This window comes from Heterodontus francisci, chromosome 5 (genome assembly GCF_036365525.1).
Source record: "Heterodontus francisci isolate sHetFra1 chromosome 5, sHetFra1.hap1, whole genome shotgun sequence".
NCBI classification, from domain to species: domain Eukaryota; kingdom Metazoa; phylum Chordata; class Chondrichthyes; order Heterodontiformes; family Heterodontidae; genus Heterodontus; species Heterodontus francisci.
The window spans coordinates 147383534-147411152 of NC_090375.1; the positions used below are offsets into that span (position 1 = coordinate 147383534).

Genomic DNA, 27619 nt, shown 5'->3' on the forward strand with positions numbered 1-27619 from the left:
AGCACATAGGAACTGCCAACCTTCCAGGATTGTCCTGAAGGGAGCCCAGAGGGAAAAAAAAATTATATTGCGAGCTTTTTTAAAATGTCTCTGAACACTTTTCATTTATTAGCTATAAAAATATTGGCAATGGGGCTGAGGAAAGGCTGGTGGCTGGGTGGCACAGTTGGAGGCCAGAGGTTATATGGTGAAACCTCCAGGAAAATGTCCAGCCAGCGTTGGTAACCATATCAGCACATTGCAATACAACCTGTCAATGATGTCATGCCACTGTGAATGAGCAGCGGTCAACCTGTTGTGGCAGCACCGTGCGCAGACATTTCTTTGCCACAGATCTCACCAGCAATTCAGAGATGGATCAGCAGCATGGCCGCAATGTAAACTCCACAGTCACTTCCCAATGGCTCGCCCGACAATATGAAAATTAATTGTTAATTCATCCATCTGATTTGTTCACCTACCTAGGCTCAACTATCACCAGTAACCTGTCTCTAGATGCAGAAATCAACAAGCGCATGGGTAAGGCTTCCACTGCTATGTCCAGACTGGCCAAGAGAGTGTGGGAAAATGGCGCACTGACACGGAACACAAAAGTCCGAGTGTATCAGGCCTGTGTCCTCAGTACCTTGCTCTACGGCAGCGAGGCCTGGACAACGTATGCCAGCCAAGAGCGACGTCTCAATTCATTCCATCTTCGCTGCCTTCGGCGAATACTTGGCATCAGGTGGCAGGACTATATCTCCAACACAGAAGTCCTTGAAGCGGCCAACACCCCCAGCTTATACACACTACTGAGTCAGCGGCGCTTGAGATGGCTTGGCCATGTGAGCCGCATGGAAGATGGCAGGATCCCCAAAGACACATTGTACAGCGAGCTCGCCACTGGTATCAGACCCACCGGCCGTCCATGTCTCCGTTATAAAGACGTCTGCAAACGCGACATGAAATCGTGTGACATTGATCACAAGTCGTGGGAGTCAGTTGCCAGCATTCGCCAGAGCTGGCGGGCAGCCATAAAGACAGGGCTAAATTGTGGCGAGTCGAAGAGACTTAGTAGTTGGCAGGAAAAAAGACAGAGGCGCAAGGGGAGAGCCAACTGTGCAACAGCCCCAACAAACAAATTTCTCTGCAGCACCTGTGGAAGAGCCTGTCACTCCAGAATTGGCCTTTATAGCCACTCCAGGCGCTGCTTCACAAACCACTGACCACCTCCAGGCGCGTATCCATTGTCTCTCGAGATAAGGAGGCCCAAAAGAAAAAGAATATGATTTGTTCTAACACTTATCTGGCCTGGCCAACATTTATCCCTCAACCAACACTTAAAACAGATGATCTGGTCACTTATCTCACAGCTAATTGTGGGATCTTGCTGTGCACAGTGGTTACCACGCTTCCTCCATTACAACAGTGACTACACTTCAAAGTGGTTAATTGGCTGTAATGTGCTTTGGGACATCCCGGGGTTGTGAACGGCACCACATGAATGCAAGTCTTTCTTTCTTTAACACAACTGCTGTTTGGTTTGTGATTACTGAGCCACTTACACACCAGTCTTCAGTCTGAATGGTGGGGGAAAGTACAATAAACCCATAGCAAGCATACACAATGGAACTAAGCTGAACCACTCATCAGTCTCTCAGCAGACACTAGATCCTTCTTGGCCAATTCAGCACATGCAGTCATGCTCAATAAATTTTGGAATGTCACTGCAATTACTCTTTGCTTAATGAGTTTGAAAGGACAGTATTCCCCAATGGTTGCTGCAGAGACAAGAACAAAAACCCTGACATCAAAATACCATCCTCTGCAATTAGGTTGCAACATGTCAGGTTATCTCCATGGGGATCTTAATAATTGTTTGTAATCAACAACAGTCCACAAATGAAAGAGCCTGATAAGTAAGGTCACCACTTTTACAGGATGTTAGTGGATTGCTTGTGGTGTTGCCCAAAGTCAGCTCATGAATGCAAATTTTCCCTCTGTATAAGAAGGTGACAGAGTTGGGAGAAAGACTTCAGGAATGTGTTTTGCAGTCCCTTAGTGGCCAGAGCCTGCAACTACAGTGTGACAGTTGACATAGTAAATCCGAAGGAGAAATACTGACACAGCAAGTTATATTGATAAATGTTGACAGAAAAGAGGGGATGGAAAGTTTGTGCCCAACACAAGAGGCGGTGGCGTAGTGGTATTGTCACTGGACTAGTAACCCACAGACCCAGGGTACTGCTCTGGGGACATGGTTTCAAATCCCACCACAGCAGAAGGTGGAATTTGAATTCAATTAATAAAAAAAAAAATCTGGAATTTAAAAAAAAAAGCTGCTCTAATGATGACCATGAAACCATTGTCAATTGTTGTAAAAACACATCTGGTTCACTAATGTCCTTTAGGGAAGGAAATCTGCTGTCCTTACCTGGTCTGACCTACATGTGACTCCAGACCCACAGCAATATGGTTGACTCTTCGGCGGCGCAGTGGTTAGCACCGCAGCCTCACAGCTCCAGCGACCCAGGTTCAATTCTAGGTACGTTCTCTCTGTGACCGCGTGGGTTTTCGCTGGGTGCTCCGGTATCCTCCCACTGCCAAAGACTTGCAAGTTGATAGGTAAATTGGCCATTATAAATTGCCCCTAGTATAGGTAGGGGAATTGAGGGAAGGTGGGGATGGGGTGAGAATATGGGATTAATGTAGGATTAGTATAAATGGGTGGTTGTTGGTCAGCACTGACTCAGTGGGCCGAAGGGCCTGTTTCAGTGCTGTATCTCTAAATAAATAAATAATTTGTGGACATGAAACACTGTGGGATTTCTTTGTTTGAAAGTTAGCTCTTTACTTTTACCAGTTGTGGCTCAGTTGGTAGCTTACTTGCGTCTAAGTCACAAGGTTGTGGGTTCAAGTCCCACTCAAGGATCTGTGAACAAAAATTAAAGCTGACACTACAGTGTAGGATTTAAGGAGTGCTGCTTTTGGATAAGATGTTAAACCAAAGCCCTGTCTACCCTCTCAGGTGGATGTAAAAGAACATAATAAATAGGTCCCATGGCAGTATTTTGAAGAAGAGCAGGGGAGTTATCCCCACTGTCCTGTCCCATATATTTATCCCTCAATGAACATCATTGCTGTTTGTGGGCGATTGCTGCGTGCAAACTGGCTGCTTTGTTTCCATTATAACAGTGACTACATTTCAAAAGTACTTCAGTGGCTGTAAAGCGCTTTGGAACATCCTGTGGACGTGAAAGGCGCTATATTAATGCAAGTCCTTCTTCTACATGTGATACACAATTCAATTCATGACAGAGCCAATCAAATAAATCCATCTACTCAATGCTGCACAAGGAAACAAGCAATCATGATTTAAAATAGTTTCCACTACCACATTTTCATACTGATATCAGAATTGCAACCAAGTGCTGACGAAATCATGGGGCCTCTAATGGGGCTTGAGGTTTAAAAAGATACCTCCTTCTGTCATGGAAACAAATACAGCTGGACGTGGTTATAAACTGGCTCTAATCCCACAGCCAACAGTGCAATGTTCTCCCCTTTGGATTTTTATGAATCACACCATAGCAGCAAATCTATATTGTACTAAAGGGGGCAGTCTTGATGGTTCGAGGCTATGGTTGGTATTTACAGTTACACTATCAGTCCCAGTCGAAATCAATGAACACTCTATCACATCAACACCCCACCACAACCTTATATTACTGCTAATGGAAGGGTGTTCAACATACACCAGGAAGGTTGAGTCCATTAGCATCTTGGATGAATCATGGCAATAAACCTGTCACACCAGTTAAACCTTCATCTCAAGCATTTTACTGACTCAGTTGGGTTCCCAATAGCATTATATGCAGATGGCATCGGTGGCTCAGTGGTAGTACTACAGAAGGTACAGGTTCAAATGTTACTCCAGAGAACTAAGCAAATAATCTCAGTTGATACCTTAATGCAGTACTGAGGGAGTGCTGAACTGTCAGAAGTGCCATCTTTTGGATAAGATGTTAAACCGGGTAGATGTAAAAGATGCCATGGCACAATTTTGGAGAATTGTCCTGGGCAATATTTATGTCTCAACCAACATTTGTAAAACAAATTATCTGTCCATTATGTCATTGCCGTTTGGGAGATCTTCTATCCACAAATTATGTATCTTATGCACTTACACTGCAATGGAAAGTGGGTTTTTACCAAAGTTGTGGAGTGTAAATTGGGCATTGAGACCTGAAGTGGCTCCGGATGGAAATGAAGTAAGATTTTCTCTTCCAGAGAGACTCACTCCATTCTTTGTTGCTGTGATGCAGGATTCAAGCCAGTAGGGTCCTTTAAATATGCGGATTAGGTTGCGATGATGCCATCTTTATCTGGATATCTTTATCTGGATATCACCCCATGGTGATCCAGTACCAGAGGGTCGGAGCTTCGAGTGCGAAGCATGCTGCTGGTGTCAGCATTAAAGAGGCTGGAGCCATTTGGAAGCCTGGGCCTCATTTGAATAAAACTGTGGGTACTAAACGGGCGTTCCCAAGCAGCTCCCCAAATGGGACTGGTGCAATATTTGGTGGCCCAGAGACTGCAGCCAGCACAACAGTAAGTCCATGGGGAAGGCAGGGTTTTGGCATATCGGTGGCGGGGGTGGGGGGTTGGGGAGCCTGGTGCGGCAGCTCTCCTGCCCCCACATATATCATTTGAAAGTTATTCTTTCTGGGGCCTCTCTGGCTGTATTGCCCATAAAACTTTCAGCCTGCACAGCAATTACCCAATAGATGTCAGAGGACCCTGATATGCATATTAAACAGATACAGCTATTTTAATGCTCGCTCCTGCCTTGTTTATGTTGGCTGTGCCAGGTTAAAATCTACCCCATTGTGTTGGGGCACAGGGAGCCAATGGACTCCAGGACAGATGGGGTGATGAGTATGTAGCACTCAGCGTCAGCTGCAGAGTTAAGGAAGGCAGAAGCAGCAGCCTAGCAAGCAAGTTGGGCATCATTGTCATACATATGGAAGCTGCCAGGCTACCTGTAGCCACCGGCTAGTGAACAGGAGCAGAAACTTAAGGCGATTTGATTTCTTCCACCAGATGAAGGGCATCAGAGACGCTTCCCTGTTGGTGATTAGCTACTACAACACAGATTGAGGAACCACGCCACTGTGGGACGGTGGGTAATCAGCTGGGCTGGACACTGAGCCAGCATGGCAGGTTGTGCCAGGCTGGGGAAAGGGGGATGATCCCTGAGGTAGGGGTTGGTGGGTGAGCGGGGGGGGGTGCCATCGGGGGGTCAAGTACAGACAGGCAGCTGAGCCGTGGTATATTTGTGGAGTTACCCTTGGCCCCGCAAAAATAATAAGGTTAAAAAAGGTTTGATTGTCCTTTTCTGGAGAAGCCTCTGGAGGTCCTTTTAATGGCCTGTGGTTAGGTCGATCACCACTTAATATGAATGGGCAGCGCATGGGCGGGGGAACACTCTGTCGATTTGTACGATAGCAGCATAGGACCCCGATTTGCATATTTAAACAGCCTCCGGCCTGTCGGAGGCAGGCCCTCTCTTTATCAATTTACAGGCCCATCCGAAAACTGCATCAGGCCAGCTTTGGGTGTCCAAGGTGCAGCTAAGGTCCCCTCCGATCTTCAACACCTGCCATCCATTGCAAGTCCAGGGATGAGGAACTTCATTTACGAAGATGGATTGGAGAAGTTGGGACTGTTTTCCTTGGAGAAGTGAAAGCTGAGAGGAAATTTGATAGAGATATTCAAAATCATCAGGGGTCTGGATAGTGGATAGAAACTGTTCCCACTCGTGCGTAGGGATATTCTGCATCTCACTAATTTGTCACAAGATTGTGGTCTCACTGCAGAGTTTGAAAAGTTTAACATGGCATATAAAAGGCATCAGGACTTTTCAGCCTCTTTAACAGACCTAACCACATTTCATTACATTATTTTTCTTGGTGCAGGTTTGTACTTCAAATGTGCTGCCCTTGGCAGCAGAGTGGTGAATTCTCTATCCAGAGAGCTGTAAGTGGGAATCCTGCACTCAAAGGTGGGAAAGTGCAACTTAGCAGGGACGCATAGATGGGTCACAATGGATCAGCAGCGAGTTTTAAAGGGCACAGTCCAGGCATGCCAAAGGCAAGTGTGGAGTGCTCCTCAGAAATAATTCAGGCCACTGCCACCCTGGGATCCCTACCCTACGCAATCAGGACACCTACTTGCCCACACACCCCCTCCACTCTCCCACTCCTCCCCCCTCAAGTTACTTTGATGGCAGCCATCCCAGCCCAATGGACTTGAGTTATAAAGAGAGATTGGATAGGCTGGTCTGTTTTCCCTGGAGCGAAGGAGGCTGAGAGGGGACATGATAGAGGTATATAAAATTGAGGGGCATAGATAGGGTAGATAGCCAGAGTCTGTTTCCCATGGTAGGGGTGACTAAAACTAGAGGGCATAGATTTAAGGTGAGACGGAGGAAGTTTAAAGGGGATTAAAGGGGTAAATTTTTCACACAAAGAATAGTGGGTATCTGGAATGAGCTGCCTGAGGAGGTAGTGGAGGCAGGAACAGTAGCGACATTTAAGAGGCATCTGGACAGGTATTTGAATGAGCAAGGCATATAGGGATATGGAATTAATGGAGGCAGGTGGGATTAGTATAGATAGGCATTATGGTCGCATGGATGCGGTGGGCCAAAGGGCCTGTTTCTCTGCTGTACGACTCTATGACTCTATGAGGCGATCGGGCAGGGTGTATAGCAGGCAGCCGATCCGTCCCAACACCGCAGTTCAGCTCTGCCCCAGTAAATGTTCAGACTAACCCGCTCCCGCTTTCTCACAGTCCACTGGATGAAGGCATTGACATAGACATGAGCAGCAGACTCCATCTTAGGAAGAGGCACAACTGGGTCCAAAATGGGTACAGGCCACAGTCAGTCAAATCTAGAGTGACATGGACCATAGTTGCGGGCAGGACTGGGGTACGGGGCAGACTCGGGCAGGACTAGGGTATGGGGCAGTCTCAGGCAGGTCTGGGGTACCAGGCAGTCTCGGGAAGGTCTGGGTATGGGGCAGTCTCAGGAAGCTCTGTGTACCAGGCACTCGGACAGCTTTCAGGTACGGGGCAGTCTTGGGCAGGTCAGGGAATAAGGGAGTCCCGGAAGGCCTGGTGTACGGGACAGCCTTGGGAAGGCCTTGGGTACGGGGCAGCCTCGGGAAGGCCTGGGGTACGGAACACTTACTTGCAGGTCTTAGCTGAAGGACATAAGACTGTGAGAGACAGGATTCAAACATGTAAACAGATGCTACACAAGAGTAGAGGCCCCCGACCAGGAAAAGAGAAGGTGAGCTGATTGGATCAGCAACTCTAAGGGAGAGAGTTGGATCAGTAACTGGGAAGCGATCTGATGGAGGGGTATGAGAAGTCTCATGGGATATGGTGGCCCATAATTTACTATCAAAACATCATTGAGGCTGATGGCGCTTGCTGCTAGTTATGTGCAAATACTCCAGCAACTTCAGGCAAGGGGAAGAAACATGGTTAAATGCAGAAATCCAAACGTTTCTGTCCAAGAGGTGCTGCACTGTGAAAATGGCATCACACTGTCTGTCTTTCCATTAACATAAAAGAAAGAAAGATCTGCATTTATATAGTGTCTTTCACAATCACTGGGCATCTCAAAGCTCTTTACAGCCAATGAAGTACTTTTTGAATTGCAGTCACTGTTGTAATGCAGGAAAAGTGGCTGCCAATATGCACACAACAAACTCCCACAAACAGCAATGTGATAGTGACCAGATAATCTGTTTTTGTGATGTTGAGGGATAAATATGATTGCATTGAAGTTGCATTATTTACGGGGTAGATAGGAACTAAACTTGCCACAGAACCAGTCTGATGTCAGGCAGTGAGCCTACTTTGGCACCATTTCATGTTTTTACATATTTACATAAGCCTGGATTAGCTGTCAGAATGAAGTACTAATTGTTAATTACCATCAATGAATTCTCTGACACAGAAAATGAACTATTACAAACATGGAGTCTCATTCCTTCAGGTTTTAATTGTTGTTGGAGACTTTAAAATTTGAAATGTAAAATTTTAAAAAATTGTTCCTTTCTGTCTCTTACTCCCCTTTCTCTTAATCTAATCTTTCTTTCCTTCTCTATTTCTTTTTCTGTACTTGATTTAGTATTGAATTCACTCACTCTAATTTACTTCCTTCTCAGTCCTTGCTGTTAATTTCAGAATCCTTCAGGCTGATTGGTGCTCACTTAGGTCTCAGATGCCTGTTTCCTCGATGCAATATTATCAGCTCAAACTTTTAGCAACTTGAGGCACAAAATATTATTAAGGCTAAATGTGCAAGAGCAAGTCTAACAGGACATGCTGTTAGATTCGCTCCTACAAAAAAAAATCACAGAATTGTTACAGCGCAGGAGGCGGCTATTCAGCCTATCGTGTCTGTACCGGCTCTCCGAAAGAGCAATTGACTTGATGCCATTCCCCTGCATTCTCTCTGTAACCCTGCACATTCTTCCTTTTCAGATACCAGTCTAATTCCTTTTTGAATGCTTTAATTGAACCTGCCTCCACCACACTCTCAGACAGCGCATTCCAGACCTTAACCACTCGCTGCGTGAAAGTTTTTTTCCTCATGTCACTTTTGCTTCTTTTACCAATTACTTTAAATCTGTGCCCTCTCATTCTCAATCCTTTCACCAGTGGGAACAGTTTTTTCCTATCCACGCTGTCCAGACCCCTCATGATTTTGAATACCTCTACCAAATCTCCTCCCAGCCTTCATTTCTCCGAGGAAAACTGTCCCAACATCTCCAATCTATCGTCATAATGGAGGTTCCTCATCCCTGGAACCATTCTCATGAATCTTTTCTGCACTCTCTCCATTGTCTTCACATCTTTCCTAAAGTGCAATGCCCAGAAGTGGACGCAATACTCCAGCTGAGGCCGAACTAGTGTGATGGCCTGACACTTCCGGCACGGGAACAGGCAGTGAACTTCCTCAATTGTACACATTCCCAGCTTCTTGTGGAATAAGCATTCTAATGAATGGAAAACAGCTTGGAATACATAATTTTGATATATACGCTCCTAATACGTACCAAGGAGCAGCGCAGTGAAATATTAACTTCAAAAGAGATTAAAGTCCTTTAAGAATGTGCTAAAATACATTAAGTCTAAAATTGTGTTAAAAATGAAAATAAAATCTACACAATTTCCTTAAAGCTCAAAGCCTTTTCAGGAGACCGAACAGATCTTAATATATCATACTGGTTCCTAAATAATAAGCAATATGAGTGTAAACTATGTGTTATCTTGGCAAGGTGCAGGGAATCGATGTTCACTGGCAACACTTCGTATTAATAGGGTGGCAACAGCCTTAAAAATCAGCTTGTTAACACCAGTGATGCGGCCGGCTCCATTTTTGAAAGGGATCTACTGCCAGGTGTCCAAAGCACCCATGTGTTCAGACAATGAGCCCCTTGTAATACAGAAACTGGGCTCCTGCGATGTAAATAAGACCCTGATTGCCACTTGATGTCAAAATCGGTTGGAGCCTGCTCTGTGCACAACACAACCAGTTCCACGGGAGATGGAACTGAAGAGACCTGCCAAAGCTATGTGTCAATTTATTTTTGTGGGGCTGGGAGGAGTAGCTGTGACCTCAAAATTAATGTGGGCTGCTGCCATCCCGTGACCCTTGCTCTCCACGATCGTGAACCCAACCACCCACCCCACCACCCGCCCAACCACCTTCCATAACATACCTTGCTGGTGACTGCTCCAGCTCGATCCTGAGGCCTCAATCTGGTGAGCTGTACCTGGACGCCTGTTTAGCAGGTCACCTGCCATATTTAAATGAGGCCAGGGCTTCAATGTTGCTGGAGGTCTCTTGGCTGCCAGAACAGGCAGCTGACCAGTGCACTCCATTGATTTGCCCAAGTGTAAAAATTGACCTCTAGGGGTTCACTTAGACCATGTGATAACTTATTTTTGTCAAAGTGAGAGAGAAAAGTAGCAGTGAGAGGACTGATTGCTACGATTATAATGCACCACTGAGACTTTCACTGTTAGTTCAAACAGTTACTGAGACCCTCTGTAATCTTCCCTTCAGTCATGTAACAAACAGTTACTGATCTGCAGTGAACACTACGTTAAAGTTACAGCCATACTTCACTGTGGTGAAGTGGAAGAATGAAACATCAGTGTCTTAACAGCTGGCTAACAGGCACTCCACTTGAAACTCCAAATGAAACAGCCACAACAATGCTGAAACGTGATTAAATCTCCACAGTGTGTTTCTTTCTGTATTCTTGTTTTTTGCAGAATTGTAAGAAACGTCATCTAAATATAAGGAGTCCCTCTCCCAGCAATGAATGGTCCCCAATTCCAATTCACAGCTAGTCCAAATCAACAATCACCAGCTAAAGGCATAATGTTACTCCGTCTGTGACACAGGTAGAATTAAACTCCCATTGAGACTGTCTGTGGCCATCAGCTGTGGAATGGGACATGATGTATGTGTGTTCAGTGGGTGGGGGGAGTAGCCACCAATGGGGAAGTGGGGGTAGAATTCCTCTTTTGATTATTGGAAAGACTTCAATCTTATTTTTAAGATGTTATCTGCAATAAACAAATTCCTAAATATGACTGAAGCAATGTGCAAACCCAAACTATGTGAACTTGACAGAAGTAAGCACTTTCAAACTCAACTGCAGTCTTTTCCATTCCTTTAATAAAGTAAAAAGCTTCTTGGAACAATTGTATGACTGAAGCAATGTGCAAACCCAAACTATGTGAACTTGACAGAAGTAAGCACTTTCAAACTCAACTGCAGTCTTTTCCATTCCTTTAATAAAGTAAAAAGCTTCTTGGAACAATTGGTAGTATTTTCAACAAATGTCACTTGGTAATAAAATGGATCATCACCTTTTTAAAACTGTGACTTTTAACAGCAAATCCACAGTTTTAAACATTCAGTGCTGTAAATTAAAGCTAATCCCTCCACTGTGTCAGTACAAGCCACAAGCCCGAGGTCTTCAGCATTAGATTCAAGAGTCTGTTCCAAGAGGCAACAGCAAACATCAGCAGCTCATGCGCCAGGATTAGGTCAGCAATCCAAAACCAAGGTTTGGTGTTCCTGCTCTCCCCCCAGGCCTCCATTCACTGATGTCTTTACAATGTTCAGTAAAACTAAAATAAGCCTGAGCTAGAAAATCACCATGAATAGAGTAACAGCATGAGGAACTACCTTGTACTTCACCAATCCATCCGAGATGTTGCAACTTTCCATTCCTCCCCCACATCAAACCTGTATCTGTCAAACCTTAAAATACCCACTCACGTGTACCTAGAAGTTTTCAAATCAAAACCATTCAATCTGTCTGTAAAGATTCCAATTCTATTGCTCACAGACACCAGCAAAGTGAAGAGAGAAAGCAACATCAAGATTTATTGCTGTCCCACCTCCCACCTTCTTCTTGCGGGCGTGTACCTTCTCCACTGACCCTAATGTCAATCAAACTGACAAAAGGACAGCGCTAAACACCAGCGCCTCAAATAACAACTTACATTTAAATGGAATTATGGCCCCGATATTTACGGCAAGGCAGGGAGGAAACCTTGAAATCCAAGGGATGCAGAGGTCCTGTCAAATTTGACAGCAGAACCTCATTATTATTTTTTATTCCATTTCCCGCCTGGCAGGTTGACAGTCTGACTGACTGCTTGGTGGGAAAGGCAGTGGTAGAGGGCCGCAGTCCAGGACCCTTGTAGACCCTGTCTCCTAGACGAGACGCAGACATACCACACAACCTGCCACCATAAAAATGGCAGCAGGCTGGTACACGGAGGGCTGGGGTCTCAATTTTTAATTCCTCCAACCCCCTCCCACCCTTTGTGGAGGTGCAGGGGTGTAGTGTTAACATCAACCCGATAGAATCATACAACACTGAAGGACGTCATTTGGTCCATTGTGCATGTGTTAGCACAGTGGTTTAAATTAGGATAAGACACCAATCTAACCAGGCATTGGCCAAGATTTCCCAGTATGCACCGGTGGTAAGCGAAGCACATCATTATCCGTGCAGACCCCAGTAAATTCAGCCCACAGTTCAGAGAATTCTCCTTGCTGTTAAATTGGGACACTCTGCCTTTGACTAGAACTATCAGTTCAGTCTTCTAACTGGTTTTTTTGGTAAACAAAGGAATTGTAATTCCCTCCACTCCACTCCACCACCCCCCCCCACCCCCCCCCCCCCCCCCCCCCACCCCCAACCACCAAAATTACAGATAAACTGGCAGGATTTCCAAAGCTAGCAATTGAACAGGTATGCAAAGTAGGCAGAATGAGCCAAAGGTTTCTTGGGTTTATTCCAGTTTGCTCTGTTTGCACTGTGCTGAAATAGTTTGTGCTTCCTTTTAAGTATATAGCTTCCTCCTTTGTTATTTAAATGTGGGGCCCCAAATTTCCACAAATCAAGAGAATACAGCTGAAGACTGTTACTGACTCAAACATGGAGGCAACTTTCAACAGCACAGGAAGAGTCTTTGGATCGTCTGAAGCCCAAAATATCACGTTTTATTCTGGCACCATTTTCTGGGCCTGTTTTCTGAGATCAGAGACAGAGCCAAGAGTCTGATCACCAACACGAGCCAAAAACCCAACTCCTTCATGTAGAAGGAGAAATGGCAAGTCACCAGCACCTTACTACTCTGAATTGTAAGCTGTGTACTTTATAAGCAATGTGTATTTCTAAAACTGCTGCCAAATAACAATCCCCAGCTAACGGTTAAAATTAAATTTTATGTATACACATATACATTCTCTCAATGTGGGCATCGCTGACAAGCCCAACATTTATTCCCCAACTTGAGTATCCCTTAGAAGGTGGTGATGGGTCTTCTTGTTGCACCGTTGCATAGAAGGTGCTTCTACAATGCTTTAGAGGTTTTCATATCTGCCTGCAGAAGGTGGTGAGAGAAACTACAAGAGGGAAAAACCTACTTGCCCACGTCCTCACCAATCCATCTGGTGCAGATGCATCTGTCCATGGCAGTATTGGTAGGAGTGACTATTGCACAGTCCTAGTGGAGATGAAGTCCCATCTTCACACTGAGGATACCCTCCATCATGCTGTGTGGCACTACCACTGTACTAAATGGATTAATTCAGAACAATCTAGCATATCAAAACTGGACATCCAGGAGGCACTGTGGGCTATTAGCAGCAGCATAATTGTATTTAACTGCAATCTATAACTTCATGGCCCGGGGTAGCCCTCACTCTACCATTACCATTAAGCCAGGGATCAACCCTGGTTCAATAAGGAGTGTAGGAATGCACACCAGGAGCTGCAAAAGGCATACCTAAAAATGAGGTGTCTACCTAGTGAAGCTGCAACACAGGACTCCATGCATGTTAAACAGCAGAAGCAGCATGTTATAAAAAGAACTATGCGATCCCACAACCAACAGATCAAAACGCTACAGTCCTGCTACATCCAATTGTGAATGTTGTGGACAATTAAACAACTAACAGAAGGAAGAGGCTCCACAAACATCCCCATCCTCAATGATGACAGTGCTGAGCATGAGTGCAAAAGACAAAGCTGAAGTGCTTGCAAGCAACCTCAGCCAGAAATGATCCATCTCAGCATTCTCCTGATGTCCCCAGCATCACAGATGCCAGTCTTCAGCCTATTCAATTCACTCTACGTGATATCAAGAAATGGCTGAGCTGCCTGGATACAGCAAAGGCTATTGGCCCCGACAACACTTTGGCAATAGTGTTGAGGACTTTTGCTCCAGAACTGGCCGCGCACCTAACCAAGCTATTCCAGTACAGCTACAACACTGGCAGTTACCTGATAATGTGAAAAATTGCCCAGGTATGTACTGTCCATCATAAGCAGGACAAATCCAATCCAGCCAATTAATGTCCCATTAGTCTACCCTCAATCATCAGCAAAGTGATGGAAAGTGTCGCCGACAGTTCTATCCAGTGGAACTTACGCAGTTCACCGATGCTCAGTTTTGGTTCCGCCAGGACCACATGCCTCCAGACCTCATGACAGCCTAGGTCCAAACATGATTGGCAGAGCTGAATTCCAGAGGTGAGAATGACTGCCCTTGACATCAAGACAACATTTGACAGAGTGGAGTCAATGGGAATTGGGGAAAACTCTCCACTGGTTGGAGTCATACCTAGCACAAAGGAAGATGGTCATGGATGTTGGAGGCCAATCATCTTATCCACAGGACATTACTGCAGGAGTTTCTCAGGGCCAACCATCTTTAGTTGCTTCATCAATGACCATAAGAGAAGAAAGACTAGCATTTATAGCGTGCCTTTCCTGACCACTGGATATCCCAAAATGCTTTACAGGCAATGCAGTACTTTTTCAAATATAGTCACAGTAGTAATGTAGGAAACGTGGCAGCCATTTGCACACAGCAATCTCTCACAAAAAGCAATGTGACAATGACCAGATAATCTGCTCTTTTGTGATGCTGATTGAGGGATAAATATTGGTTAGGACACTGATGATAACACCCCGACTCTTCTTCAAAATAGCACCATGGGATCTTTTACATCCACCTGAGAAGCAAAACAGGCCTCAGTTTGACATCTCATCTGAAAGACACTACCTTCTAAGGTGCAGCACTCCCACAGTTCTGCAGTGGAGTGTCAGCCATGAATTATATGCTCAAGTCCTAGAGAGGGATTTGAACCATTCTGACTTAAAGGCAAGAGAATTACCAACTGAGCCATGGATGACACATACAAGATCAAAAGTGGGGATACTCAATGATGATTGCAGTGTTCGGTTCCAGTTAGAGCATGGCTACCCGACCCGAACCCGATGGGACCCGACGACATGTGTCAGGTTCGGGTCAGGTTGGATCTCTCTTCTGGGTCCAAAATTTGGGCTACGGTCAGGTCAGGGTGGACGTGGACAGAGATCAGGACAAACAGAAATCAGAGGTGAGAAGGGTGGGGGGGAAAGGAGGGGAAAGAAACAGCTACAAGTTCTGACATAAAGCACCTGAGTGAAATTAACCCAACCCCTTACACTCTGAAATCTATCAAGTCCAAGAGAAACTGACAAGCCCGGGGAAGATACCAGTAACTGCAGTAAGTACAGAAACATCAACTGAGCTGTTGCTTTAATCTATACTTGGCCCAAGGATGTAAAATTATCTGGAAATAGGGAGATTAAACTCCCAATCTGAGTTCTCCATGGAGATTTTTTTTTGTTAATGACATTGGAACTTGATACAGTTCAGAAGCTTGTTTGTTACATTGCATGATTTCCTGAAATGGATACTTTTTTTCCCACGAGTGCTCAGGGTCGCGGCGCCTTCGCCTGTTTGAAATCAGTGTTTGTTGTTTTTTTTAAACTTTATGATGTTAATTGAACACGGGTACATCAACAACTGGCACCTGTACTCAATCACTGGTCTAAAGCCTGGTTACTGGACCAAACCTGAATACAGGTGTCGGGTTCGGGTCGGGTCGGGTCAGGTCGGGCATTTAAAAAATATTAAAGGACTCGGGTTCGGGTTGGCTGTTGTCGGGTCGGGCATGGGCCGGTTTTAATTTTATACCCGAGCCAGGCTTTAGTTCCAGTCACAACTCCTCAGATAATAAAGCAGTCTGTGTCTGCATGTCTCAAGACCTGGACAACATTCAGTCTTGGGCTTTTTTTTCTTCATTTGTGGGAAGTGAGCATTGCTGGCAAGGCCAGCATATGTTGCCAATCCCGAATTGCCCTTGAGAAGGTAGTGTTTAGCCACCTTCTTGAACCATTGTAGTCCGTGTGGTGTAGGTGAGGCCATTTATCAACACAAACCTGAATGTTGGACTGTTTCAGTATCTGAGGAGTTGCAAATGGTACTGGACACTGTGCTATCATCAGCAAACATCCCCACTTCTGACCTTATATTGGAGGGAAGTTCATTGATGAAGGAGCTGAAGATGGTTGGGCCTCGGACACTACCCTGAGGAACTCCTGTCGTGTTGTCCTGGGGCTGAGAAGATTGGCCTCCAATAATCACAACCACCTTCCTTTGAGTTAGGTACGACTCCAATCCAGTGGCTGATAAGTGGTAATTAAGACTCGCTACGCACCAAGTGGCAGGCAATGCCAACCTCCAACAAGACACAATTTAACCATCTCCCATTGATATGCAACAGCATTACCATCGTTGAATCTCCCACCACAACATCCTAGGGGTTACCATTGGCCAGAAACTTAAGTGGACCAGCCACATAAACACTGTGACTACAAGAGCAGATCAGAGGGCGGGGATTTTGTGGCAAGTAACTCACCACCTGATTCTCCAAAGCCTTTCCACTGTTTACAAGGCACAAGTCAGGAGTGTGATGAAATACTACCACTTGCCTGGATGAGTGCAGCTCCAACAACACTCAAGAAGCTCAATTCCATTCAGGACAAAGCAGCCCACTTGATTAGCACCCCATCCATCACCTTAAACATTCACGCCCTCCACCACCAATGTACCATGGTAGCAGCGTGTACCATATACAAGAGGCACTGCAGCAACTCACCAAGCTTCCTTCGACAGCACCTTCCAAACCCATGGCATATACCACCTCGAGGAACAAGGGCAGCAGGTGCACCACCTGTAAGTTCCTCTCCAAGTCACACGCAATCCTGACTTGGAACTATATCACCATTCCTTTATTTTCACTGGGTCACAATCCTGGAACTCCCTTCCGAGCAGCACTGTGGGTGTACCTACACCACAAGGATTGCAGCGGTTCAAGAAGCTAGCTCACCATCACTTACTCAAGGGTAATAAATGCTGGCCTTGTCAGCAACACCCACATCATATGAATGAATTTAAAAAAGAGTTCCTCGCCAGGCCACTTGGTGTGAGACTGGAGACATGTAGGCAAGATCAGGTAAGGACAGCAGGTTTCCCTTCTAAAGAACATTACTGAACTAGTTGAGTTTTTAACCACAATCCAACATTTTCTTGGTTACTTTTACTGATACCTGCTTTTTAAAACTGAATTCAAATTCCCAAACTGCCATGGTGGAATTTAAACTCACATGCTCTGGAGTATTAATCCAGTCCTCTGGATTACTAGTCCAGTAACATAACCACTACACTGCAATACTCCCTGTAAACAGTAAGGTTGAATGTCATTTCAAATGCTCCAGAGGAAAAGGTCAATTGATAGGATAACTAGATCATTATACAGTGACCTGAAGGTACCTGAAGCGAAGTAAATGTTACTGAAGTATGAATTCATCTTGCAACACTGAACAAACGTTCCCTTGCGTCAGTATTGAAAGGTCAACTATCTAGTTACATCAGTGTTCCTCAATGTGGAATTTGTTCCCAGGATTTGGAACAAATATTTTCTCAATTTGAAGTAAAAGGGATCACTAATGGATCAACATCAACTGGAAACAGAATAGTTCAATGTTATGGCCAACAGGTATCACCAGGGGAAAAAAACCACAAGTCCCCCACTATGAGAAGGCACAATTAACATAATAACTCAGACATAAAATCTTATTTAAATAAAAAGAAATGTTATAAATTTAAATGTTATTATCGGTGTTTATGAGACACTATGCTGCCCACTGGTCAGGGAAGACCCCAAGCATACTGGTAGACACTACATGCACCCTCTCCAGAGCCACCAGGGCAAGACCAGGGGAGAGAGGCAGGTTAGCCAGAGCAACCTCTCCCCCTGAGCCATGCTCATTCTGGACCTGTCATGTGATGGACACAAGATATGTCATTTTGCGATGTTCTATGCCAGCAAGATGATGCGGGTCAATAGACATGAACATTGATCAGAGATAGGGCTGCAACACAGTAGTGCCAATTTGCTGACCCACATCGACATTCCAAGTGGGAACTCCAGGAAGCTTCTCATGTCCTGGACAATCACATGTGCAGGAAGCAGCTCGAACTCTGGGTTTCGGAGCTGGAGCAGCAGCTGGTATCACTGCGGAGCATCTGCAAAGTTGAGAGTTTTATGGATATAACGTTTATAGATGTGGTCACCTCACAGCTTAAGGTTATGCAGGCAGAGAGGGAATGGGTGATTGCCAGACAACCAAGGAAGACCAGGCAGGATGTGCAGGAGTTCCCTAAATGCATCTCACTTGCCAACCAGCATTCAGTTTTAAATACTGGTGAGAGTGATGGTTCCTCTGGAGAGTGCAACCCGAGCCAAGCCCATGGCACCACGGCTGGCTCAGCTGTATAGGTGCGGCAGGAGGCAGATTGGGAAATCAATTGTGATAGGGATTCGATTGTTAGGGGAACAGACAGGCATTTCTGTGGCCACAGACCTGAATCTAGGATGGCATGTTGCCTCCCTGGAGCCAGGGTCAACGATGTCACTGAGCGGCTGCAGAGCATTCTGAGGGGATAATGTAAACAGCCAGTGGCTGTGGTCCATATCGGTACCAATGACATAGGTAGAAAGAGGGATAAGGTCCTGCAGGCAGGGTTTAGGGAACTAGGAAAGAAACTCAAAGGTAGTAATCTCCAGATTACTCCCAGTAACACGCACTAGTGAATATAGAAATAGGAGGATGGAGCAAATGTACATGTGGCTGGAGAGATGGTGCAAGAGGGAGGGATTTAGATTCCAGGGACACTGGAATCGGTTCTGGGGGAGATGGGACTTGTACAGCCCAATGGGTTGCACCTGAACAAAGCTGGGACAAATGCCCTTGCGGGACGATTTGCTCGTGCTGAACTAATTTAGCAGGGGTATGGGAGCCAGCAGGTAATATTAGAGAGGAAAAGCAAGGTCCACAGAGAACTGAGAGAAACAGATAGCACTAGAGTAGCAAATAGTAAGGTATTAGGCGGGGTCAGAGTAAGAGGGAATGAAATAAGGTCTAAATTATGTTTACTGTGCGTGTATGTACAGGTGCAGATGGCCATGTGGAAATATGATGCTGTGGCGATAACAGAGACCTAGCTCAAAAAGGGCAGGGCTGGGTACTAAATATTTTTGGATCCAAGGTGTTCAGGAAATATACAGCAGGAAAGAAAGGAGGAGGGGTAGTTGTATTGATTAAGGGGAACATTACAATGCTGGAGATAGAGGCTGCCTGAGAGGGGTCAAGGACAGAATCAATTTGGAAAGAACTAAGAAACAATAGAGGTAGCATTACACTACTGGGTGTATTCTATAGGCCATCGTCTAGTGGGAAAGACATAGAGGCACAAATTTACAAGAAAATTACAGAAAGGTGCAAGAACTATAAAGTAGTTATAATAGGGGACTTAAATTATCCTAATAGAGACTGGGATAGTAATAGTGTAAAGGGCAGAGTGGGGATGTTTCTGGCCAAACAAGGAAAGAGGCATTGCTGGATCTGGTTCTGGGGAATGAGGTAGGGTCAAATGAATCAAGTGTCAGTAGGGGAACATTTAGGGGACAGTGATTATAGCATCATAAGGTTTAGGTTAAATATGGAAAAGGACAAGGAGCAATCTAGAGTAAAAAATAATTAATTGGGGAGGCCAACTTCAATGGGGTGAGAACAGATCTGGCCCAGGTAAATTGTAATCAAAGATTGGCAGGCAGAACTGTAACAGAACAATTGGTTGCATTTAAAGGGGAGGTAGTTCTGGTACAGTTGAGATATATTCCCAGGAGGGGGAAAGGTAGGACAAAAAAATCCAGAGCTCCCTGGATGACGACAGTGATAGAGAGTAAGATAAAGCAGAAAAAGGGTGTATATGACAGATGTTAGGTGGACAATACAACTGAGAACCCAGCTGAACATAGAAAGTTCAAAGGAGAAGTGAAAAAAAGAAATAAGAGAAGCAAAGAGAGTATGAGAAGAGACTGGCGGCCAACATAAAAGGGAATGTAAAAGTCTTCTATAGCTGTATAAATAGTAAAAGGAGGATTGGAGCCAACTAGGGACCAAAAAGGGGATTTATGCATGGAGGCAGAAGGCATAGCTGAGATATTAAATGAATACTTTGCATTCGTCCTTACCAAGGAAGATCCTGTTGCCCAAGTCATAGTAAAAAAGGAGGTAGTTGAGACACTGGATGGGTTAAAAATTGATAAAGAGGAGGTATTAGATAAGCTGACTATTTAAATTTGCTAAGATACCAGATGCATCAAAGGATACTAAGGGAATGAAGGGTGGAAATCCTCCTTCGATACAGGGGTGGTGCCAGAGGACTGGAGAATTGCAAATGTTACCTTTGTTCAAAAAGGGTGTAAGGATAAACCCAGCAACTACAGGCCAGTCTTTTTAACCTCGGTCATGGGAAAGCTTTTAGAAATGATAATTTGGGAAAATATTAACAGTTAATTGGACAAATTTGGATTAATTAAGGAAAGACAACATGGATTTGTAAAATAAATCATGTTTAAATAACTTGCTTGAGTTTTTTGATGAGATAACAGAGAGGGTCGATGAGGGTCATGTGGTTGATGTGGTGTACATGTAGCATTTGATAAGGTGCCACATAACAGGCTTTTCAGAAAAGTTAAAGCCCATGGAAAAGGGACAGCGGCAGCATGGATACAAAGTTGGTTGAGTGACATGAAACAAAGAGTAGTGCTGAACGGTTGTTTTTCTGACTGGAGGAATATATATAGTGAGGTTTCCCAGGCGTTGATTTTAGGACCACTGCTTATCTTGATCTATATTAATGACCTAGATCTTGGTGTACAGGGCACAATTTCAAAATTTGCAGATGACACAAAACTAGGAAATATTGTGAACTGTGAGGAGGATAGTGATAAACTTGAAGAGGACTTAAACAAGCTGGTGGAATGGGCGGATAAGTGGTAGATGAAATTTAATGCAGAGAAATGTAAAGTGATTCGCTTTGGTAGGATGAATGAGGAGAGGCAATATAAAATAAAGGGCACAATTCTAAAAGGGCTGCAGGAGCAGAGGGACTGGAACTATATATGTACAACTCATTGAAGGTTGCAGGACACGTTGAGAAAGCAGTTAATAAAGCATACGGGATCCTGGGCTTTATAAATAGGGGCATAGAGTACAAAAACAAGGTAATTATGATAAACCGGTATAAAGCACTGGTGCAGACAAGATTCAAGAGAATGGTTCCAAGTATGTAGAACTTCAGTTATGTGGATCGATTGGAGAAGAGAATATTAAGAGGAGATTTGATCGAGGTTTTCAAAATCATGAGGGGTCTGGACAGGGTAGATAGGGAGAAACTGTTCCCATTGGCCGAAGGATTGAGAACTACAAGACACCGATTTAAGTTGATTGGCAAAAGAAGCAACAGCGACATGAACAAAAAAAAAATTATGCAGTGAGTGAGTGGTTAGGATCTGGAATGCTCTGGCTGAGAGTGTGGTGGAGGCAGATTCAATTGAGGCCTTCAAAAGAGAATTCAGTAATTATCTGAAGTGAAAAAAATTGCAGGGCCATGGGGAAAAGAGAGGGAGTAGGAGTAGTTGAGTTGTTCTTGCAGGGAGCCAGCATGGACACGACGGGCCGCATGGCCTCCTTCTGTGCTGTAACCGTTCTATGATTCTATGACTGACAGGAAACTCCACATTGGCAGTGCAGCCATGGAACTTTTCTCCGGAGAAGAGGACGTGAGCCCATTTTTAAAAGAAATTTAATGAGCTTTTGTAGTTGAAGATAGCACTAAGTTTGGCAATGATAAAAAAGACTGCTGGCACTTAACAGCTGGCTCACACCTGGAGAATGGCAATGTGGGCAGTGATGTCCTGTAGAACTATATCCTGGGCTGAATTCAGTCTTTTCAGAATGGGTAGTGGGGTAAGGAGAGGGCTTGGAAATGTTATTAGTTTATGTATCAAATATACGTTACAAAATTCTGTGGAAATCAAACAACAACTGCATTTATATAGCACCTTCAACACTGGAAAATGCCCAAAGGCATTTCACCGGAATGTAATCAGGCAAAAACTGACACAGAACCAAATAATGAGACATTGGGACTGGGTCTTAAAGGAGGAGAGATGGAACGGCTTAGGGAGGAAATTCCAGACCTTAGGACCTAGACAGCTGAAGGCATGGCCACCAATGGTGAGATGAAAGAAGTGGGTGATGCACAAGAGGCCAGTGTTCAAGAAACACAAATTTATCAGGGGGTTGTAGGGACAGAGGAGGTTACAGAGATTGGAATATGAGGATTTTAATTTCCAGGCATTGGTGGATGGAGAGCCGTAAGAGTCAGTGGGGTGAAGGGTGAACCTGATGTGGTGCAGGTTCCAGAGCAGCAGAGCACCAGAGTCTTGGATGAGCTCAGTTTTATGGAGGGTAGTAGATGGAAGTCCAGCCTGGACAGAATTATAATAGTTGAACTGGAAGTAACAAAAGCATGGATGATAGAGTATAGAGTATAGAACTGGTGGAGAGGAAATGAAGTTTGTGCCAAGGGATCCAAAGACAATGGCTTTGGTCTTCCCAATGTTTAGTTGGTGGAAAATGGGACACAGATAAAGAGTTGATGTAAACCTATAATTACTAAGAAAGAACAATTCAATTCAGAGCAGGAAGCAGCACTGAGTAACCCACAGTCTATCACAACTGATGGTGTAAAGCATCGTACATACCAATTTTATTTTGGAACCTACTGTTTGATTGATGGCAGTGAGGGAAATGAGGTCAATAAAAACCAACATAATTGTCATAAAAATATAAATTGGGATCTTGCTGCAGGGGAGGGTTTTCTCTCTTTCTGGTGGGGTTGAGTCTCAACAACTGTTCCAGCTGAAATATTTAGCCCAAGTGCCAACATCCCCACTGCTTGTTCATTTTATTAAATAATGAGATACATTTCCTAGTAACCAGGTAATCTAGGTAATCATTTCCACATGGAGACTTTGTATTGTTAGAATAGAGACCAATGCCTTCAATGTGAACGAGTGAATTTAACAGGCAAGCCAATCAAATTACTGAGAAAAGGGCAAGAAGACCTCGATTAAACAAAAGGAGAAAATATGCATCGAATAAAATGTCCTCAAGAAGTCAATGTAGCAAATAAAAATAGAATACTGTGAATTTTTAACTGTGATCTTTCCGATTTTCTCACATTCATGGTTTCACTTTTCAGAAAGCTCTGAAGAATTTACATTTATACAGTGCCTTGCATGACCTCAGAATGTCCTAAAGTGCTCCCCGGTCAACCAAGTTCTTTTGAAGTGTAGTCACTACTGTAATGTAGGAAATACAGCAGCCAATTGTGCAGAGCAAGCTCCCACAAACATAATGATGAGATCATCTTTATTATTAGGTGTAAATTGAGGGAGAAATATTGGTGAGAATACCAAGGAGAACTCACCTGCTCTTTATTGAAACAGTACCATGGGATCTTTAACCTTTTCCTCGGAGGGCAAATAGACCTTGGTTTAATATCTCATCCAAAAGTCAGCACCTCTGGTTGTACTGAAGCATCAGCCTAGATTAGTTGGTCAAGGATCTGGAGTAAGACTTGAACTCACTATCTTCTAACTCAACAGCAAGAATACCACCATTGAGCCATGCTAGCTCACATTACTTCATTATACTTCATATGTACATTCATACTAAATGAAGTGAAATATTCAGCCCAAGTGTCAACATTCCCACTGTTTGATTTTTAAAAATTAATTTAAACTAAATTATGGGATATATCCCCTAGTAACCAGGATTAAAAATGCACTTCATTGGCTGTAAAACACTTTGGGACAGCCTGTGGTCATGTAAGGTGCTACATAAATACAAGTCTTACTTTTTTCACACCATTAATGGTTAAGTTACCGGAGTAGGTAGGGGTACAAGGATGCCCTTTCCTCTCTCAGTTTTCCCCTTCGCAGATGCCCCCTGTCTGAACAGTTGAACTTGTCCTTTACAGAATTATATTAATTTAGGGCTTCATTTACAGATTTAGTGTGGGTGTGGAGTTATTTTGGTTTTGTACCAATGCTAAACGTATTTGATGTAAAATGGGTGTTAAGGGTGAACTGACTCCAAAGTGAAGTGGAGACAGAGTTGTTCCTCTAATGAGTCTCACTCCAGTGTCAGTTCAGGCTCCAATTCTAGATTCAGGCTCTATTTGTATTGTGCTGCTGATGTGAAGTGAAACCGCTTTGCAATCATACTGCGGTTGTCATGTCAATGCAGCCTTAATCAAAGTTGAGATTCAAGCCAAGGCTTGGAGCCCATCAACCTTAAGTTTATATATATATATATACATATATATATATATATGTATATACATATATACACAAAACATATATAGGGTCATTCCTCCTTGATTCACTCCAGGATCTTTAGAAAATGGTGAAAGTTAGATGACAAAAAAATTGCATGCTGTGTTTCTGTCCAGCTAGTCAATCTTTGTACATAAATGTTCAATGTGAATTTCTCAACCAGCCCTGCAAATTCAGTAGACTAGATAGAGGATAATGTTTGCAAGCAAACTATTTGCATTTACCATTCAGTAACTCTTTAAACCCTTCTCTCCATCAAAGGTCAACTCACAAAGTTCAACAAACTGGAGTGAACAGTCTTCCAAACACAGTGAATGGGAATCTTCACAAGTGGAAAACAAATTGATTTCAATGCCATAAACCCCACCATGTTCTATTTTATTTAATAGTGAACCTTTTATTTAGCTCAAAACTACTGTTGAAAGCAAGATATAAGCTAATGCTCCACTGAGGCCTGCATGCAAAATGCAGTGAAATTCTCTGAAATTTCTTGTTGCTGTTTTGGGGTGCAATGGGGGGAGCAAAGAAGGAGGAAATCATTGGCCATTGAGTAGGGAGTTGTAGACAGGTTAGGAGAGGTGACTGAAGGTGGGAAGAAAGGTAGCAAGGTAGAGAAAGAAAACTTTAGACTTCAAGGACATTTGTGGTACCAATGGTAGTGTCGGAGGAGGAGGCTGCAATAAACAATTTTGAAGGAGTGAGAGTCCATGTGGGGTGTAGGAATGGAGGAGATTGAAGAGTTATGGTGTAGTGAAGACATGGATCTATCAATTTGAAGACAACAACAAGATCTTTGAAACAGAGTGGGTCAGAGATGGCAGGAATGATGGAAGTGTGGGACAAGATACAGGCCCAGAGTTGTGAACGAGTTTGGAGTTTTTTTTTAATGGAACTGAAAAGAGCATTAGAGAACTTGAGTTTTGAGCTGATTTAAACAGTGGATGGAGGATTTCAGCAGAGATAAATAGGGAGGTGGGTGTGCAGGCAGGGAATGAACCAGAGATGAAAGCAAGTGGTCTTGGCAGTGGAGCAAATATGGGGTTCTGTTAACTCAGTTCAGGGTTAGGCAGGATACTGAAGGAGTAAAAACTTAGGTTCAGTCACCAGGGAACAGGATGTAATCAGGGACCTGAGCTGTGACATTCCTGGCAGAAGCCAAACAGGATGGGTAGTCTCTAAATGTATCGTTCATTTCCTGGGGACAAAAGTAGACAATGTGACCATAAACTATTTAATTGCTGGCACAGTCTCTCACAGTGTAGCACTAATCAGCTTCTAAAACTGATGAATAACCAATTGGGGTTCGCCTGCTCATGTGGGTAGCAATCATTAAATTATAGCATAAATAACATTCAGCCACATCGTATCATTAGAACATTTCACATTTCCAGGTTAAAACATAAATTCAGAGTGCATATACTGATCTAATTTACAATACAGACTAAATCCTAATGTTTCATAAATATAAATGTAAATTCTCATTCAGACTCTGTGATTCGAGACTAGGAAATTAACGCTTTCCCTTTAGAAGATGAATCAGGAAGATGTGTGAGAAATCATTTATTTGTAAACCTATTTCAGTAAAACCCCATATTGCCAACTCTGTTTTAACACAAACATCTCTGTAACAATTGTATGGTCGCAGACCCTCTCCACTGCACTTCTCAGTAACCATGTGGTAAGCGTTGGGATCTTGCGATTACTTTCTAGCCATCGCTATCAGAGATCTGCCAAAGACTTGAGCTAAATAGTTAAAGCAAACCATTTACAAACATGAGCTGCCACCATACACAAATCATAAAATCCTTTGAATGGGGAATTCCTTTCCATGTCCTCATTCATGTCCTCACCCAACCACTGTCCCTAAAGTACAAACGCTCCTTTTACCAAACTAAGAAAGTTTGTGATTGGAAAGTTGGGAAAATAAAAACTAAGGAAGTGATGAGGTACAAGAGAAAACTGAATGTAAATACAGGCTCACTTTTACAATTATTCTCCAAATTGAAAAGTAAATGCAAGAGCGCATTAACTGATCTTATTCACATTACAGACTCCATGCTAATATTTCCCAAGTAGAGAATAAAGTCTTCTTCATAACTTCTGTAGAAAAACTAACCAAAAACTAACCGCTGTTGCAGTTTTAGCCTCATTCCCTAACCCTCTCCCTCCTACTGGTCCTTACCTTCCAGAACCTGGGCGGCGTTGGTCATTCTGGAGCACCAGAATAAAAGGAGCATCTGGGCCAGGGTGTTCTTGCAGAACCTGCCACACACACACACACACGAAGAGAGGAGGAACCAGGCAGCAAGTTAGCAAAAGGCAGGCAGTAAATGGAAAACAGAAGGCTAGAGAGAGAGAGGGAGGTGTGGGAGCGGGGTGGGGGTACAGATCCTACCTGTACTCCATGTCTGATGTTAAATCAATGATTCAGTTCTGGCTACATCGATGGGAGTTAGAAGCCCGCCTCAGCCGCCCGCGAGCAGAGCGAGTGACAAAGGCTGCGACTGAGATTCCACTTTCTAACTCACACACTGTAATCTGAGCCCTTCTCTCTAAGGAGAGATACAGACAGCAGTCTGACAGCCGCAGGCTGGACCCCACTCCTGCTGGACCTCCCTCTTTCCCCACCTCCCCATATGGAAAATCCCTCCTCCCGACCTGACCCTTCTCACTCAGTCAGAGTAACTAGTCCATAGAGCAAGCAGTTTTCATTAACGGGAGAGATATAACGGCCCCAGCATCAACACTTCACCACTCGAAACCGACATCGAAACTAACCAGCTGGCACCAAACCCAGGCTACAAACACTAAACACAGCTAAGCCAGAAACACACGTATTAAGTAACTAGCAACCAGCAGCAAAACTTAACCAGTTGACACCAAACCCAGGCTGCAAACACTAAACACAGCTAACTTCAAAACTAAGCAAAATTACACATACTAATTCAATAGCAACCTGCATCAAAACTAACCAGCTTACAAGAGAACCAAGCAGTAAATGCTATACACAGCTAGCAGCAAAACAACCTTACACACTCACACAGGCACCTCACACTAAATAACTAAATAAACTCATCCATCCCATTGTTACCTCTGGACTTGACTATTCTCATGCACTCCCGACTGGCCTTTCACCTTCTACCCTCCATAAACCTGAGGTCACCTAAAACTCTGCCGCCCATGTCCTTACTCGCACTAAGTCCTGTGCGCCCCTTACTCCTGTGCTCACTGACCGACATTGGCTCCCAGTTAAGCAATACCTCAATTTTCAAATTCTCATCCCTGTTTTCAAATCCCTCCATGGCTTCACCCCATTCTGTGTCTGTAATCTCTTCCTGCCCTACAACCCTCCAAGATATCTGCACTCCTCTA

General features: G+C 44.0%; 1 protein-coding gene across 2 annotated transcripts in view; it reads right to left on the reverse strand.

The window, feature by feature from the left end:
• Positions 1-26978, reverse strand: part of LOC137370090 (collagen alpha-1(XV) chain-like) — a 304386-nt gene extending 277408 nt beyond the window's left edge. For both annotated transcript variants that reach the window (XM_068032221.1, XM_068032220.1), the window contains exons 1-2: positions 26643-26978; positions 26430-26509 (exon numbers count right to left, since the gene is read on the reverse strand). In XM_068032221.1, coding sequence (XP_067888322.1) covers positions 26430-26509; positions 26643-26653 — 91 coding nt within the window. In that variant the 5' untranslated portion in view covers positions 26654-26978. The remainder of the gene's footprint in view (positions 1-26429; positions 26510-26642) is intronic.
• Positions 26979-27619: the final 641 nt, after the last annotated feature.